We start from the raw sequence: 18234 nt of genomic DNA on the forward strand, positions 1-18234 counted from the left end.
CTCTGACACCCTGAGAAGAGAGGCCCCTGCACCAGTATCATTTGTTGCAGGGCCATCCAAAGGCAAGCCCATGATGAGGGCCCCGCTGCGATCCCTGACACCAAGACATCAGTCCCCAGCTATGTGTGGGCCACCGATGCCCCGGCAGCAGTCCCCAGGACCGCATAGCAGACGGTTGGACTCACGACATCAATCTCCGGGCCCACAGCACTGGTCTACCGGTTTCCATAGCGCTGGTCTCTGGCACAAACTCTCAGAATCCTGACACCAATCATGTTGGAGCCAGTATCGAAAGCCCAAGGACAAAAGCTGGTCATGGGACACCTGGCACCGCTCTCCAGTACCGGAGTGCCGTCATGTTCCCATCACAGTGGGAAAGGGCAAGAGACGTTGGCACCACCGTGGTCTCCAGGAGGTAGCTCCTCAAACTCCAAAGGGGAGATGACTCTGCCTCTATCTATGGACATCTATCTCCATAGCTATGGGCTTCCCCATGGGGCCCCCATGAGGGGGTTTGGCCACAGGGATAGTGGCCCATTCCATGGCAGTTTTGGAACCTATGGAGGTATGCCCCTACCCCAGTGTCACATGAGTTGTCATTCTCCGAGGCTTAAGGGAGAAGATCATCAGCAGTCATTCACCCAGAACCTGACTTGGATGTCGAGTCAGACTACGAAACAGGCCTCCATGGCAGCCCCAGAAGGGGCCACTTCAGCTAGGGAAGAAGAGCTCACCCCACCACCCTTGCCAGTGTCGCTGTCTTCTTCACCGTAGCAGGACCCTTCACCGTTGTCCCGCATGATGACTTTAGGGCTCACCAAGAGCTGCTCAAATACATAGCATTGAACCTGGGCCTACAGGCGGATGAATTGAAGGAGCCACCTGACAAGCTTTTTGACATCCTGGCAACAGCAGCCCCATCCAAAGAGGCCCTCCCCAGTCCATGAGGCAGTGGTGAAGCTAGCCAAGGCCCTGAAGCTAGCCTCTTTATCCCCTACAACTAAGTGGGCAGAAAGAAAATACTATCACCCTCCTTGCCCTTTGTCGGAGTTCCGACAAGAAGGAACTTGGGGAAGCGGGGGGTGGCGCCTTATATACCAGCACATATGCGCATGACCCCAGAGTGCACTAGAGCCGGCCCTACAGATATCACTGAGGGAAAAATCTCCAGCACCGGTGCATGTGGTGCACGAACACTAAATATGGAATGGACATGAGCAACACATCTTGGAGAACAACAGTTACAAAGGTGAGTAACTGTTCTTTCGTAACACGTATAATTGTCTGAAACTATTTCAGCCTTTTTACAACAGCACAGGAGCCAAATCAAATAAGCTCACAAATGTCCTTCCATTTACATGTAAACAAGCAATATTCATTTGACATAGAAAAAGTCCATTCAATTTGTCATATCTTATTGATTAAAATTGTATGATCTGAAAGAACATAAAGCTAAAGTATCAACAAAATCTGAAAGATATCCACTAAATCTGAAGGATTATATATATACAGTTGTTGATTATAATTTAAGAAAATAAACTATAAATCCTAATGCACCCATCCTACACACAGATGCCACCATGACAGTCATTTTGTATATATTGGTTAGCAAACTGCTTTCTTAATTAACATGAGGCTTTATTCTGGTTTTCCCTGCATCAGAGACAAGCTCTGAGTCACCACTGTTCTCTTTGCTACCAATTTTAGCTATTAAAGTTTCAGCTGATTTTTGACCCAGTATTGTTTGCTCTGCTTTGTGAGTCCTCTTGGGTGAAATAAACTGGCTCTGTGTTATGGCTGGTGAATGATATTTTTCTCAATAAGAAAGATGCCTTCATTTAGATTAAGTTGTTGGTCTATAATTTGGAAAAAAAATAAGCATCTGCCTCTTTGTATTATTGGCTTTCTTCTTATGACCTGAAAGTAGTACTTTTTTCTTTGTCCAGGTAGTCATCCATTAGGTACAATTACAGTTTGTCTTTATAGCTGAACCACTTTGGGTAAGCCTATATTTTGTGTCACAGTGATGAGATGGTGATCTGTAGAGCCCTGCAAATCATTTTTGCAGATCAGATGAGGATACAAATTTTGTAACCATGCAGGGCTCTAATCATGTATCACATTTAGATTTAGCATCTTTTTCAATCATTTTCCAACCTCCTTTTCCCCCACCCAAAAAAAAAACAAAAAAAACCCAACCTGCCACACTAACAACAACAGTGTCAGATCTGAGCACTCCTTGTCAGGAAATCCCAGCACATATGGCTGGTTTTTAAGTAGAGCCATCCTATATGATGTTTCCTGAGGCTATTTTCCCTGTTCCTAAAATATCAATTTTGAGCCTATGTTAAAAGTCCCAAGATAATGCTTTGATTTACCACTTCACTATTTTCAAGTTCTAAATTCGACAGTCTGCAACACAGCACATCAATATAGTGTCCAGCCAATTCAATGTGCTCTCCATCTTTACAATAGTACAAGAACGGAACCTTCAGCCAGAACATCTCGAGCTGTGTTCAAGACTAGTGATGGAGACCACATCAGTGAAGCCTGGGAATTTTAGAATTGAAAACATCTTGCTAGTAGATTTTGGAATCAGAGAAACCTGAAAGTTTATATTCACTCCTTGAGTCCAAGCTTTACAAGATTGATAACCATTGTGTTATGTTCTGGCCACTTTATCTTCCCATTGAGTTTTCCTTCACATGTATTCTACATGTCCTCAGCCTGATCTGCTTCTTCATCAACTGTTAGCTCTACATTCATGCAAGCCAGTGAATATTTAAATGCCAAGCAAAGACTGTACGTATTATTCAGAATCTATCATTTTGTTACACAAGGAAAGAGATGGGCAAAACAATTTACAAATTGGATCTTTGTTTTTCAAAATAAGTAAATAAAACTTAAACTCATTTGGTGGGTCTAGAGTATCCTTGGCATCATTCATTCCCAGGCTGGATTATCTTGAAGCCAAAGCTACCACTAGGATGAGGATAGGATAGGAATCTAAATAGAATGGTGGGAGGGATTGGGGACCAGGATGTCTGTTCTGATCCTGGGACCAAAATGTAGGTATGCGTCTTGTAGGGGAAAATGATTTGAGAGGAAACCAAACTTACGTTTTATTCCATTCTAGACATGTCACAAACAGAAAGATACTAGAAAAAGTAAAGAACATTCAAAAGACTACATTAAATAACGTATGTGGAAATATTAAGAGTTAACTATATATCTTGGCTAAGTGATTACTGTGAGGCAATGTGGGGACAGAAGAGTGTGCTGATGTGTGAAGGATGTACATATTGACAAAGAATGAATTGACATAATATAAAAAAGATATAGCTAAGAATAATAGGGTGAAATTAAGAGAAGAAATATTGAGGCTGATTATCAAGAAAATCTTCTTGGCAGCTAGCTCTGTTAGCTGTGGATTAGCATCCCATGGGAAATGATGGAAGCCCCATCACTAGTAAATGTACAATAGGGAACAATCCTGTACTAGAGGGACTGAATGATCCAATGGGTCTTTTTCTGTTTCTATAGTATTGATTCTGTGATTAGGGATTTTAGAAATAGACCATCCAGACTAACATAATACACTTCTTAAATGTTTTGTTTGCCTTGTACCATACCCTTGAGCACTCAAACAAAAGCAATAAGGTACCAAAAAAAAAAGCCTGCAGCTAACCGGCATGGGAAGGAGAGATACCACTGAAATAAAGTCTAATTCCAATGCTGTTTCCTCTTGTGTGCCCTCTCCCTCTATTGCATCCGCTAGATGTCCATTTCTGTAAGTTTTCCCTTCAGAACAAACCTATCATTTTTCACCACAGGATATTTACAGCTTCAATCAGTGCCAAATTCAATTGGCTTCTGATCTCATCGCTGGAAGTTATAGATGCAGATATTATTTGCACTGCGGTTAATTATGGAGCAATCAAACTTTGGCTTTTCCACTGTAATTTCCTCTGCCAGCTAATTTAATTAATCACCCCCAGCTCAGCTCTTCCAGCTGCGACCGGCAGGGTCATTAATTAGGCATGTGGCGGTAGCTCATAGACCAGATCCTGTTAAGGGGTTGCTGCCCACTTGATCTCTAAGGGAGTTATAGCTTTTTCTAAGCATCCAGGCAGGATTTGAGGTGGTTGACACATTATTGAATCCCCTCTAGAAAGAGAGGTTATTTCCAAAAGATGTTGTAGGAGCAAACAACTGATTGCGTGACTACTGGCTTAATTCACTGGCATGGCTAAGAAAAGGAGAGGGCTTTACCTCATGCAATATTTTAGGATTTTTTAAAATAATGTAGTTAGTTGATATGAGTATACACTGTAAGGTGAGAAGACTGCCTGCAATTCCTCCAAGTGTTTAAAGGTTCCATCCTCGATATTCCGAATGTAGAAACTTCCCCCTCCAAAAAATAAAAGAAATAATAATAATTAGAGACTGAATGCTGAAAGCGTCTCTGCAATTATTTTTGGAAGGTGATCATATTTTAACAAGTAGATCTTAAATTTCCTGTTTCAGAAAGCAAAGCACATTTTCACTGCATAAGAAATATAACTGTAGTTTTGTCTGTTCAATAACAAAAAAAAAACAAACCATGGTAATAACCAAATAGGTCTCTGTCTTGTTCTTCTGATCTGAAAATGATCAGCAAAAACCTGGTTTTCTATTTTACATAATATTGTGCAAACTGATTTGTATGAATCAGTTCAGATTAAGAATCACATGCTGAATGTAAACAGGAAAGGCCAATTATCTGATACTCTGGTCGGCTAGGCCGGCCGTGAAGTCCTAAGCTCAAAAGCCACTTAAAAAAAATACGCTAGACACCTCCTCTGTGATCTTGTATTATGATATACACCAACTACATATTCTTCTACCAGGTTCTGCCTTATCTCCTGATGCTGCTGCTTCTCTGAGCTTCCAACTCGGTCTCTAAAACTCCATGGTGGCCAGGCCCTGAAAACATATTATAAAACACCCTGGCTTCTATGTGAGTTCTTTCCATCCCCCTGAGATGAGAGGAAATTCCAGTGTTCCCTTCACTCAGTGTAATAATGTGTCAGTTTAGGCTATTGGAGCAAGTTTGATAGAAAAAACAAAAATAGGTAAAGTTAATTGCAACTCTCAGGTAGCCACTGACTTTAGCAAATACCTTTTAAAGACTTTTAGCAAAGTTTGATTCTGAAGCTCACCTCAGTGACTGACTGGTATTTCTAATCAATATGCCTTTCACCATATGTAGATCACTGTTGAGTTGTTTGTCATTTATCTCACCTCCTTCTGGAATAGATAAACTATACTCAAGATAATTTGTGTCTTGGGAATAATTTGCTATAGAACTACTAACAAGCATTTCAAAGTGTTTTTTTTTTTCCATTCACAACCTTCCCAAAAAAAATCAGACATACCAAAAGTAAACTTAGGATAAAAGAGATCAGTTCCCTCCATCAAATGAGTAAGTATAATTGAGCCAATTTCAATAGAAAAGTAATTGTGTGGATGTTGTATTTCTAGAAAGAAGAAGAAATTGCTGATTAAAAACTCATTTCAACCACATCAGCACTTTTCCCTGGTGACTGCCTTACTTCGCTGGGTCTTTCAGAAGCCTATCTACACACTCACATAAGAACTTTGTACCAGTAATCTCCCCGGTCTCCCTATCTGGGAAGACTTTCCTTTGTCGGGTCAGAGACAGCTCTTTTCTCAAAGATGCAGTTAATAGTCATATTTCAATTGAAGTCATAGAGAATGTACACATCCTGGTTTTTTATCAAGCCTAGAACCCAAGGAACATCAATTAACAAACACCCAAGTCATCACTGTGACCTTGAGTTAAATAGATCTGTAATCGACATATCCCAAGGCAGCCTCATTCCTCACAGAAAGTTCTACTCTTTCAGGTCTTCATAGCTATGAAGCAAGGATGAGTGACTTTGTTTGCAGCCAGTTTCTGCAAACTCCAGCAGACTATCAGTAAATTACTAACTTGAGAACCATCAATTTTGAAATCTTTCTCAGCCCTGTAGGGTTTATTGGCCTGAAAATTCTGCCATTAGAATGATGGAACATGAGAACGTTAGAGACTGATTCTCAATGACTGTCAAAACCTCAGATGTCCCTGGATCACAAGTTAACAACATATCAGGAGATGCAAAGGGCAAATCAGGAAACAATATTTTTCTTCAACTGAGTAGATCTGTTCATGTAAAAGTGCAACAATAAATATGGATTGGCAAAGTCTTCAAACAACCCATTAGGAAGAACAGCATCTGAAATATTCTGAGTTGCAGAAGATCATGGTAGCTTTAGGAAATTCAGTGATACATGCCTTTGCCTCCGCAGAGAACAAAGTAAGATGCACATTTCCAGGGGAAAAGATCCCAAAGCTAAGGCAGCAATTTTGCTATCATAAAACTAGTTAGTCAATTTCTATATGCCTTTCCCCAATTTCTCCTCACAGGAAGTGCAGAAAAATTAGAATAGAATTAGTCATTTCAATAGTCCTTCCATTAGTCCAGGAGATCTGCTTCTGAGAACAGGTTTAAATTTCACTTCAGGGCTCTTTGTTTTCTTGGATTATCTATCTCAGGTTTCGGTAAGCATCAGGATTGATACTAAAATGGAGATGATAGAAAATAGTCTCTGCTCTCACAGTAGAAGAAATGCTGATGTCATCTGGAAGAACATCTACTGCCAAAATTTATTCTAGAATGAATTTCTGTAACTGAAGTAAGGAAAGGAGATAAGCAACATCTTATACATTCTACAGCAGATCCTGAAAATTAATTTATTTTAGCTCTGCAAAAATTACAAGTGTCAGCCTCACGCTCAGTTTCATCAGTAAATTGCAATTATCCCATCCCATTTCACCCATACATCTCACTCATTTTTGTTGCTCAATAAATATCTTAAATCTTCCCAAAGCTATTGAATGCCTTCAGTGATGACTCACCATAGTCCTTCAGGCATATTCATCAAGGCTTCCACTGAGGCACTGCATAAAGAATCCTTCTGCTTCTTATCAATCAAAACAGTTTACTTATAACTCTTTTCTTTGGCTTCCCAAAGTAATCAAAATTTGATATTCCACAAATTGCAAAAAATGGTCCCTCCCATATTCTGTGCTAGTTCATCATGTGAACGGGCATAATTTGGACAGGAGAAGAAAATTAAAGATTTAAATAAGCAAGAGTCATTCCATAAGTGAATCTGCTAACCGCTCCAGATGTCAGAGCAAAAAAATATTCAAGATTCCAGCTAAATGACTCAAGAATGGCCATACTGAAACATAAAAAGCAACGGGAAGTACACATCCTGCAACAGGGATAAAAGTTTATTCACAGCATCCAGTGTCTCTGTCATTGGCTGAAGAAGCAAGTGTCCCAATAGAAGAAATATGTAAACCAGCAATATTGTCTCTTATGTGTACCTTCATGAGCCCAAATTCAACTTTCAATATTCAGTTAAAAATCCTTTGGAAGGAGAGTGCCACAAGATTAGGTTTCCACTTACCAGCGTTTTCCAAGTGGCTGTTGAGGGGTCAGATTTACCAGTATTTTCCTGATCTTATTTCCTTTCCCCCTTGCTAGCATTTTAGCACTGCTAGTCACTTTCCAAAAGTGCTGGATTAGTGGACATATGCTTTCAAGAGAAGCTTGTCCATTAATCAAATGTCTTCTCCCAAAAAAAATCAGATTTACTGCCAATATTTGTAGTGAGGAATTGGGAACATTTTATTCATCATTTTTCTTGCGTATGGTTACCAGTTTATTAGCTTTGGAAAAACCTTTCCAAAACTTTTACAGTGGACAGTCCCTCCTGACAAGCGCACTCCTGGGAGACAGGTCTGTGACTTTTTTCAGTACTCCAGAACTCAGTTTCATAAGGAATCTAAAACCTCTTCTTTTGGGGCTTATGCCAATCTCTAACCATTAAGGGATACAAGAAGACTATTCTAGGGAATAGATTCTCCCACATCCTATCTGGCAAGATTTCTTGCACTTTTCTCTGAAATATCTGGTACCAACCACTGTTGGAGACCAAGACTGCACCAGTTTAACCATAAATCCATTATGGCACTTCCTATTTTTCTATTCTATGGTAAAGAACCCAAAGGTCTCGTCTTAGAGAAAAGAAAATGATTGGTAGGAGAAAAATTGTCTTTTGATGGGTAAAATCTGATTTTCCTGCTAAGTATGGGCAACATTTAAATTATTCTGTTTGGGATACAAATATTGGACCTAGAATATGAATTGTGTGTGTACTCCCTAGTAACCATTGTGAGAAAGGCTTCATGCTGTCCAGTGTGATGTGGAACAAAACTGAACTGCAAGACCCCATTTGACTCAGGTTTTCTTCTGAAAGAATTCCTCCTTTCCTTCTTTAGTAGTAAGCGTCCATAGATCTAGCTGGCATTGCAAACCATTATCTCCCTTCTGATGATGATACTGTATCCAACCAATTGAGAGTTATGAAATGGAAGTACCCTTCTGGCATGCATGTTACCTTTAAAACAAACCAAAAATGAAGAAATATGAAAGCAAAAGAGTTTTAAGATTTTTTTAAAGGGTGAGTGGCAAGGGGAAATTATAAAGACTTGAGACAGTAATTATCAGTCACTGAGACTGCAAATCAAGCTGTCTGGGCCAATATACAGGATAAATATGCTGCAGAGGCTGCATAGAATGGTTAGATTAGGCCCGCTTGGGTGCGATCTGTCTGATCAGTGTAAGGTACTGATTGTAGTTGTCAGTTTTCTGCTGTTATAAGCTCTCCTGTTATAAGTGCACCTCATTCACTGCCTTTTCAAAAGGTTCCTTAAATCTCCCTTCTATCCTCTTCTCCTGCTTAAAAAACATAGTGGCTGACAGTCCAAATGTTTGAAATAATTGGATTCTGCATTCTAATTCATCTGTAAAGTATTCGTTGATTAAATTAGCCTAATAGATATTATTTCTTACATGACTGCATAATTTCATCCTGATTGGAGCTCTATGGCACTAACGAGTCCCCCAATTTACTATTGACTTGAGAATCACAGAAGGCTAGAGATAACTATCCTCTTGTTTCACATTTTTTTCCCAGGCTAAAAGTTAAACTGATTTATACTAAAAGGGCATACTGCTAATGCTGAACTGCGGTTGTGCAGTGTATTGGATTCTTCGAAACCAGTGGTAGAAGAAAAAATATTGTTTTATGTAATCTTGGGCCCTCGTATTTACTCAGTGGATTGTTCTTGAAGCAGAAAGATTAACTAACCATTTAAATTCCTTTAGGGCAAAATTGGAATATTTTAAAATAAAATAAGTTTTTATCATCTCATCAAAACAATTTTACAAATCGCAAACAAACCCCATAAGAGCTGCATACATAAACACTCCTTTAAAGATAGTGTTTCAATAAAGTGGATTTGTCCTTTATTAGTAAGATTATCTTTGAGCTACAATTTGAATTTAACCAAGAGAAGATAAGGAAAACAAAAGCCAACATCAAACTAAAATTATGTGGAGCAGATTTATGCAGGGGCAAATTAAAAATAGATACCTTAGAATTCCACTCTATCAACTTTCATAAGGAAAATGAAGCCTGTTATTGTACTAGTATCTTTTCTATTCTCTGCATGAAATTAAACTACCACCCAAACAAATTCCATTTCTGGAAGTAACTTTACGTTGGGAAGGGGTTAACAGTAAAATTCGCTTTCTCCCTGAGCCAGGAGCTGGAAACAGCTGGTGGGTTTTGTATAGCGCTGGTGAACTGAGCAGTAGAAAAAAAAGTTTTGGCAAACACTTGGCCTACACACAACAGAAGAGGTGGGTAAACTCAGGAAACTGTTTTCATGAGTAAACGGAGGAAACAAAGGCAGCTCAGCAGGAACAGAAGGGATACCCACTCCCTCTGAATAGCTCCCCTAAAAACAGAGCTGAAAAGGAAGAAGGCCCATTTGCTTCTGGGAATCCAATAAATTGTTTCAGGAAGTGAAAGTCTGTCCACGCTAATGGAGCTGTGATTGACAGTTGGATCTCATTACGGTGCTCATCAGGGGACAAAGTGCATTCCAAAGTTATTTAAGAGGTTAAGTAGAAATAAAATGCAGGTGACAGCCCAAGGCTGAAGCAGCTTGTGACACTGTTCATATGTTTGTATGGAAAGACTCTGCAAAAGTTAAAATGGGTGATGGCAGGGGTATCTATAGCAAGAAAAATAAAATCTTATCAAGGCCACACAAACCAAGAGAGCAGGAAAGAAAGTCCATTTTTTCCTTCAGATTTGAAATTTGTTTCAATGAATTTTAGAGTTCAGAGTTCGTCTTCATGAAAGGTACCAAAATGGCTGTCACTGAAGTTCTCTGTCTGCAGAATAGGTATAACATAGGTTATGAGAATTGTGAATGTCTACACATTGTCCACTAATGAGTTTAAATCTTGACTTGGACTTTCAGGCACAGGGATAGGAAGCTAATATGGCTTCTCTGGTCATTCGGCTCATGGTGTTTCAGTGCTAAGATTGCAAACAAGGATATTATATGGATGTCATTTTAGGATTTTTTTAATGTCATCTTTGTCCCTTAGGAATGGGACTAAAACTACTAAGCTATGTCTACACTGCCAGAAGCACCGCTGGCCGTGCAGGATCAGTTTTATGGGGTTTGACTGAGCGACGGTGAAGACTCAATCGAACCCAGAAGTCGACTTTGTAAATCCACCCCAGCAATGCTGTGTTAGTGGGAGGGTATTTCCCGTCGGCACAGTGCAGTGGAGACACCGTGCTAAGTAGATGTTAGGAAGTCGATGAGAGATACGCAAGTTACTGTACATTGCTTGCGTATCTCCCGTCGACTGCTGCCAAAATCCGCAGCCAGTGTAGACCAGGCCTTAACTCATTTCACATAGGCTCAAAGAACGTATGAGATTTAATGACCTAAGCCCATTGTTTAGTGCAGCAAGCCGGAGCTAGATCCTTTGACATGGCAGAATGGCATATCTGCCACAGCTTTATTTAAACTTTAAAATGAGATTTTAATTACGTCTAGAAATGATGAATACATTCAGTAAAATTGCCCTGGTGTTATTTACCTTGACAATAAATTTGACATATTTCATGCTTTCCACATACTTTCCATTTTTGATATCCACAGATTTTAGTATTGGCAAGACATAACTGTATTGTAGAAGTTGGTGGAAAAGCTGATAGTAGGAGGCAGCTAGAGCTTTTGCCGGCAGGTGAAGTCAGGGGAGGTAATCTGGAATGGTGGGATAAGCACCTGAGTGTGATGTTTCTGCTAAATTATCAACGATGAAATAGTTAATATTAACCTTTAAATTGTCACCTGTAGGTTTCAGAGTAAACACTTGTTGAGATGAATGAGCCAGTTTGCATCTTGCATATTGTTTCAGCTTGTCTGCTTTTAAAAAAAAAAAAGGATAACACTGAATTGATGTAAACTCCCCGTGTTTCAAGCCTTCATAACTATAAGGGCTGGAAACTGGTGAACTAGCATGGACCAGTCAAAGCCTCATCCCATCACTAAACCACTGAGACATGCAGTCCCTGGTTAGCGCACTCCATTTTGCTTATGTGATAGAAAGTATATAATTGTACGCTAGTTATCCACATGCGTAGAGCTGGGCAACATTTTTTCAGCAAATAGCAAATTTGCTGAAAAATGCCGTTTCCAGAAGTCCGAAACTATTCATGAAGTCAAGTCAAATTCAGCAAATAGTTTCAACCAAATAAAAAACAAGGGGTAAAAAAAACCTGTAAAAGTTAGAATTTTGTTTCAACGTTTTCTAAATAAACAGTTTTGACATTTTGTTTAAATGAAAACAAAGTATCAAAATGTCACTTCTCAGCATTTCATTTAAAAAGATTTTCATTTTTGTTTCAGCAAAAAAAAAAAGAAAAAATTCAGTTTCACTTGGTCAAAAACCAAACATTTATTCAGATTTCAGAATGGCCACCAAACCAAAAAAATCAGTATTTCACTCAGGTCATACATGAGGTTAGTACCTTTTGTGGGTTCTGCCGATATCTCACAGCTTGTTAATATTACAGGAAGTTCTAGCGGTAGAAAGAATTTGCATTTATTCATTGCTCTCCTTGGAAGCAACTGAGTCAACTCCTGAGGTTCCACAGACGTCTCTCTGAGCCCCCACAAGTGTATTTGTCATGGCTTCAATAACTAGTGAGATGCAATAATAGCGTTAGGTTTTCGTCTGCTGATGGTTCTGTTAGCATGTGCCAGAACTTCCTGCTACACTTACTGGGGCAGCTGACTAGAGCTAATCATGTAACATTTAGTTCAATCAGATCAAATTTAATCAACTGCTAGCACAAATGGCAAGTAGTTTTGAAATGAAATATGTAAAGGCCCACATAGTCGTATAACAGCATGTTTACATGACACCCTTGTCAGATTCAGATCTCAAAGACTGCTGAAGGAAAAGAAGGTGGTATAAGGAAAATGTGCTCCAAATTATTCATCTAAAGTGCCTTGTACTACCCGTACATCACCATCTTGATCCGTGTCAATGGAATGCACCTTGTAGAGCCTTTAAGATCATAAACTGATGAGTCTAGCATGGCTTTGGACATTAAAATGCTGACTTATGTGTATCTTATAGTGCATTGAGTCAGCATTCAAACCAAAATCCTTATGTGGCCTTACTCAGCAGAGAAGGAAGAAAGGATATATACTTTATGTAATCCAAAATACCGTGTTTCTTATATTGATATAAGCACTAAGAAGTATCAAAAACAGTGGCCTGAGTAGAAAATGTATTGAGTATGCTGAAACCAGACTAGATTTTTTTTTTCTATATTTATTCATTTATTTTTCCTTGCTATTGTGATGCCAAACTTAGCCATTGTTAGGTATCTGACACATTTGGGTGTCATAGTGAGAAGAAAGTGTGTTAGGTGATGGATCTAATATGAATTACTATATTGATAGCATAATACATGGTGCATGATTAAATACAAGGATGTAATTTAACCAAGAGATTCACGGATGGCTTGTGAATGACGGTGAAACTCCCAAGTATGAAGTCCGTAATAAATCTGGTTCTATGCAGAATTAATGTGATATTCAGAATTATTATTTACCATTTGACATACAGACATGACTGTACACAAGAAGAATAACTGTGCACAGGATATAGGAAAAGGGCACTTAGAGGGGAAAAATAATCCAGTGTGTTGTTTCACTGATACATTTCGGGATAATACCAATGAGTATTATGCTTCAGAAATCTAAATGCAGGATTGATTTGTGATGAGATCAGCTCTAAAGAGTACATTTATGGAATGATAACCTGATTGGTGGCACTGCCTCTTGAATGGCTGAAAGGGTCTAATTGGCATATAACGCACTATTAATTTATTAGCATGTTCTGCTTTCTCATTGGTAGGCCCTCTACTGCTAACCACCAGGAAATTATCAATTTTCAGGAGTTAGTCACTCAAGTCACACTGCATCTGGGTTTTAAAAAAAGAAAAAACCTACATTGCTGCTATTATAAATCATGGGGTTATAGCTTGTACATCAATAGCTCTTTGAAAATTAGTCACTTTGCTAGTAGACTTCTTGAATAGAGTGGAAGGTTGAGTGTTTACTGTTAAACTTCCTTTCCCTTCTTACTTCCCTCCCCAATCCAAGTTTTGCAGAAAGACCATTAGGAGCTAACTAATCAGTTTGGCAGCCCTTGGGCTGCAGCTGCCATGAACCAATGTATGTACTTTGTAAAAATTACAATTTTGTGGCAGTTCATGTTCTGGGCTTTGATGTACTTATTGATACATTCAGCCCTAAGGCACATCAGGCAAAAGAAGACATACCCACCCTCTTATTTCAAGAGCATAATAGAAATATTCAGGAGCAGACATAATTATTTCAATTACTTCTCTCTGGTTTTGAGACACACACTCGAGTCACAAATTAGAAAATAATATTCACATGTTTCTTCTAATTGGTAACAGATTAGAGACATTTTTATCTTTTTTTTTAAATAATTTCCAAATGTGCCCTGAAGAGACTATGCAGGAAAGCAGCAGCAACAACAATAAAAAGTCTTTTAAGCAAATATTGCTTTAACAAATGGAACAGAATATTGGAACAGGATACTTTTGCAATGTATTGTTTGGTTTTCATCCACTAAAACTTCAGCTGAAGTTGTGCCTGTTCTTTGCTACTTATATCGACAATATCTAAACAATTTTTTTATCTGCTTGTTGCTCTGAATATAAGTTTTTCTTCTTAATCTGTGCTCAGGTTTTGAGTTTTATTACTGAAATGTTTTGTTTAGTTTTAATTTCATGTGCATGAGCCAGCATATGATTTTTTTCCCTTCCAAAAAGTGCTTTTATTTTCTATGGCAGTGTAACACAGATGTCTGCAGTGATAGTTTCACTCGTAAACTAATTTAAAAAAATTGTTATAACATAGTTAACAGTAAGCAATGTAGTTGTAGCTGTGTCAGATGCAGGAAATTAGAGAGACAAGGTGGGTTGGGTGAGGTCATATCTTTTATTGGACCAACTTCTGTTTCTAAGAGGGACAAGCTTTCAAGCCACACAGAGCTCTTCTTCAGGTCTGAGAAAGGTACTCCCAGCATCACAGCAAAACATAAACAGATTGTTTAGCATAAGTAGTTAGCATATATGCTAAGGGACTATTCAAGGTAGAGTGACCCATTATGTAACATGGTAAACTTCATCCAGTACACTAAATGCCCAATAATAACTATGGGTGAAACCAGACGATCACTAGGCTCTTGAATGAACTCACACAGGAAAATGATAAAAGACAAAAACACTCTGTCACCTGTAGGTGAACATTTTTTATAAAGTTATCACTCCATATCTGACTACTTAGTCCTCATCCTCATAGAAATTTGCAGAACACTTTCGAAAGATGAGACTGGGAATTTAAATTCGTAACTCTGCTAGACATTAGAAATCATGGACACAGAGACACTGGATTTATGGCTTATTAGAACAATCTGTAACCCATTAACCCACACTTATTGTCCTATGACTGCAGAGGTGTTAATGGGCCACTCCACCTTGAACCGTCCCTGACAATAAGTGCTAATTACTTAGGCTATGCAATCTCTTCCACCTTGCATTTTGCTGTGACGCAGGGAGCACCTTTCCCAGACCTGAAGAAGAGCTCTGTTTGGCTTGAAATCTTCTCTCTCTCAGCAACAGAAGTTGGTCCAATAAAAGATATTACTTCACCCACCTTGCCTCTCTAACAGTTAACAATGCAAGTTTTTGTTTTCATTTGTTTGTAGCCCCAAGGGTTATATAATAGGTTGTTTTAGAAATTAACACTAACGAGCTTTGGATTGTCCAGTGATTGTAAACTTTGTGTAAACACCCACATGTACACAATGTGAACATCCTCCTCTGTTTTCTAGTCTTCAAACAAAAATTGTATACAGATTCTGTAGGTCAGATCTTTCCATCTCTTTCCATTCCATCTCAACTCATCCACTCCTGTGCAATCCATTTGCTTATATGCCACTGCCTGTTTAAGACATTTTTTAATGTGTAAATCACGAAAGTTTATTATCGCTTGGATGGAGCCTGGATTTTTTTCCTTTTATTATTTGTAAAGCATAGGTGCGCTCATAGCTATGATACTTATCCACTTTATAGTATTATGAGCAGAGGAAAAGCTCCATTTCTCTTCTTTCATCTGTTTATGATGCGATATGTTCCAAAGCAGATCACATCAGCGACTGTTATGGTATCCCTAATGCAGTGTGATAGTCGCATCACAGAAAGAACTGCTGTAAAGTACATTGCTGATGTACATCCCTGTTATATGCCACATTACACTGGCTCTGTGAGAACCTCACTTGACTACCTCGGTCTGCTTCTCACCTGGCACAGATTTATTGAGATTTATGCATTGAAATATTTGTGTCACATTTTTTTCTACAGTTTAAATATTGTACAAAAGCTCTACGTGGATATGAACATGAAAGCAGAAGCTTGATAGATTTTGGTATAATTTAGATTAAAATAGTCACTCTTTTCCATAAATAAAGATGATGAAAAACTACCTCCTTTGCACAAAATGTTGTCATGTCCATTTTGAATTGAAATATCTATTCAAAACAAGTCTCCCCTTTTGGCTTACCTTTAGTGTGACAAATTCAGCATAAGAATAGAAATTGATATGCTGTTTTTTAAAAAAAGAGAAAAATGTATTTTTTACAACCCCTTGAATGGTTCTTTAAAAATGCTTCTACTTTTCTGAAATGTGATCTTCATATGAGAGAGTGTTACCCTTAGCAGCTGGCAAATTAATGGAATGCTCCAACTCTAAGTGATATATATTAAATTGTAAACTGAAATTTCCAATCCGTCCTCATTTAAGAAATGATACAATGGAAATGTATTATTTACATACATAATAGTTATCTTGATAAGTAAGATTATACATGTATGATGAAATGCAATGGCCATATCTTTGTAATTAATATTCTCTTTGTTTAGATATTACTGGAATCATCCAAGAATGTACTCCAGGGCTTATCATTTGTTTGTGTATCTCATGTAAGATAACTTTGTGACTTTCTTTTTCTTAAGTAATTTTTAGTATGCTTAAAAGTTGCCAGATTGGCAAGCCTGGAAATTGGAGTGTTCTATATTTATGGGTTGATACATAGTTTCAATGTAAATTTCCTCATTCTGCTCTGACAGCATGCCTCTGCCCAGTTCTTAAGGGGGTCATCTCTGTGAGAGAAGAAGTAATGTACTCTGCGTCCCTTGAATACATCCATAGCCCTCCTAGTGATGACGCTGCCAGCAAGAAAAACAAATGTAGTAGGGGATTGAGCTCAGGAATTTTTGGTGGGTGGGACATCTGTCTACTCAGGACTGTTCCAATGGCACCAATTCTTTTCAGTTTCTGTAAGCCTTCAAACATCTATTGGAAGGTAATGACTGTTGTCACTTCTGTTTTGGGCTGGATTGAAATGAATGAAGGATTCCATGGACTACTAGAGGTCTCACAAGCCACCTATTCCTCTCTCCCCCCCACCCTTCCAATGTTCAGTTTTATTTTATTACATTTTTTCCAAGCTGTGCATTGAAAAGTCTTCCAGTTTGCCATGTTATTTTTCCTTTCTGTACAGCTGTTGGTAGTCCTGTCCAAAAACTGCTAGTTGTTTTGGCTTCAGAGAGAAGATTCAAGCTCCAGAAGGCATCAGGCTTTTTTTTTTTTTTTTACTTCACACAGTTTATGAAGTGCATGTCTAACAGAAAATATGGTTAGATTTGAAACAGAAAAAGACTTAATAACATACTTGTAGGGTTTATAGTTGTCTCACTTACAACCTTCTCATTTGTCTTTGATAACTTCAGAAAGCTTTCCTTAGTATCTGCAGTATTCCCTATACTATGTTGTGTGACTTTTATTTAATCACATACAGAGTAATCCTCAGATGTGATATGTTTTATCAAACGTGCCTTAAAAATTATTAGATTTAGTGGTGTGTGCTGCAATGAAAATACCCAATTTACTGCTGGTTTATATGATGGAGCAGAGTCCGCAATTACAGTATATTTATCCAATTCACTTCATGTCAGTAAGCCTTGATGTCCTGGCCAGGCAGGTAATTAATGTTATACAGTAGTAACTCCAGCAGGTGTCTAGCACCTGAGGGGAAGCTCAGGTTATTTATTGGCATCATTGTAAAACAGACTTTGAAAACACATGAAATGCAGCTCTTTGAAAGCCCCAGATAGTGGTGGAGTGTCAGAAACCGGGAGGAGATATGGGGAGCTGGAGTCTTCATAAAATCAAAAGGCTGATTATGAAATAAGTAGCTTTCAATAAGTGATTAATCTGATAGATTGATTCAAGTCAGAATGCTTGTATAAGAAATTGCTGCTATTAGGAGCTCCTGAAATTTTTAACACACGTTTGTAATGATATGACCAAAGTACTAAGTACAGTAGTGGAGTTACTGAGAGAAAAAGTTTTTGATTTGTGGCTTACTGAAATCCGCATAAATGGTTTTCTGTTTTGGTACGTGTCAGGTGAAGCTTCCAAAGCATCTGAAAATATGCCTGTTGCATGCTTTTGATGGGAGGACCCCTTTGTGTTTAAAAAAAAAAAAGGGGGGGGGGGAAGGAGGTCATTTCCATCTGAAAATAGGTCTGTCATTGATGAGAATTAGGCCCTGTATTCAAATTCATTACGAAATGAGA

The 18234-nt window shown here is 38.4% G+C and overlaps 1 protein-coding gene across 11 annotated transcripts in view; it reads left to right on the forward strand.

Moving 5' to 3' along the window:
- AGAP1 (ArfGAP with GTPase domain, ankyrin repeat and PH domain 1) overlaps positions 1–18234 on the forward strand; it is a 600162-nt gene that overhangs the window by 572314 nt on the left and 9614 nt on the right. The window contains exon 19 of one of the 11 annotated variants that reach the window (XM_067548648.1): positions 2476–3009. The exons of the other annotated variants lie outside the window; for them this stretch is intronic. Coding sequence (XP_067404749.1) covers positions 2476–2563 — 88 coding nt within the window. The 3' untranslated portion in view covers positions 2564–3009. Of the gene's footprint in view, positions 1–2475; positions 3010–18234 lie in introns of those variants that run through there. 11 annotated transcript variants of the gene reach the window in all.

Source organism: Emydura macquarii, unplaced genomic scaffold, assembly GCF_026122565.2.
Source record: "Emydura macquarii macquarii isolate MOO-44397 ecotype Brisbane River unplaced genomic scaffold, CSIRO-AGI_Emac_v2 contig_1253, whole genome shotgun sequence".
NCBI lineage: Eukaryota > Metazoa > Chordata > Testudines > Chelidae > Emydura > Emydura macquarii.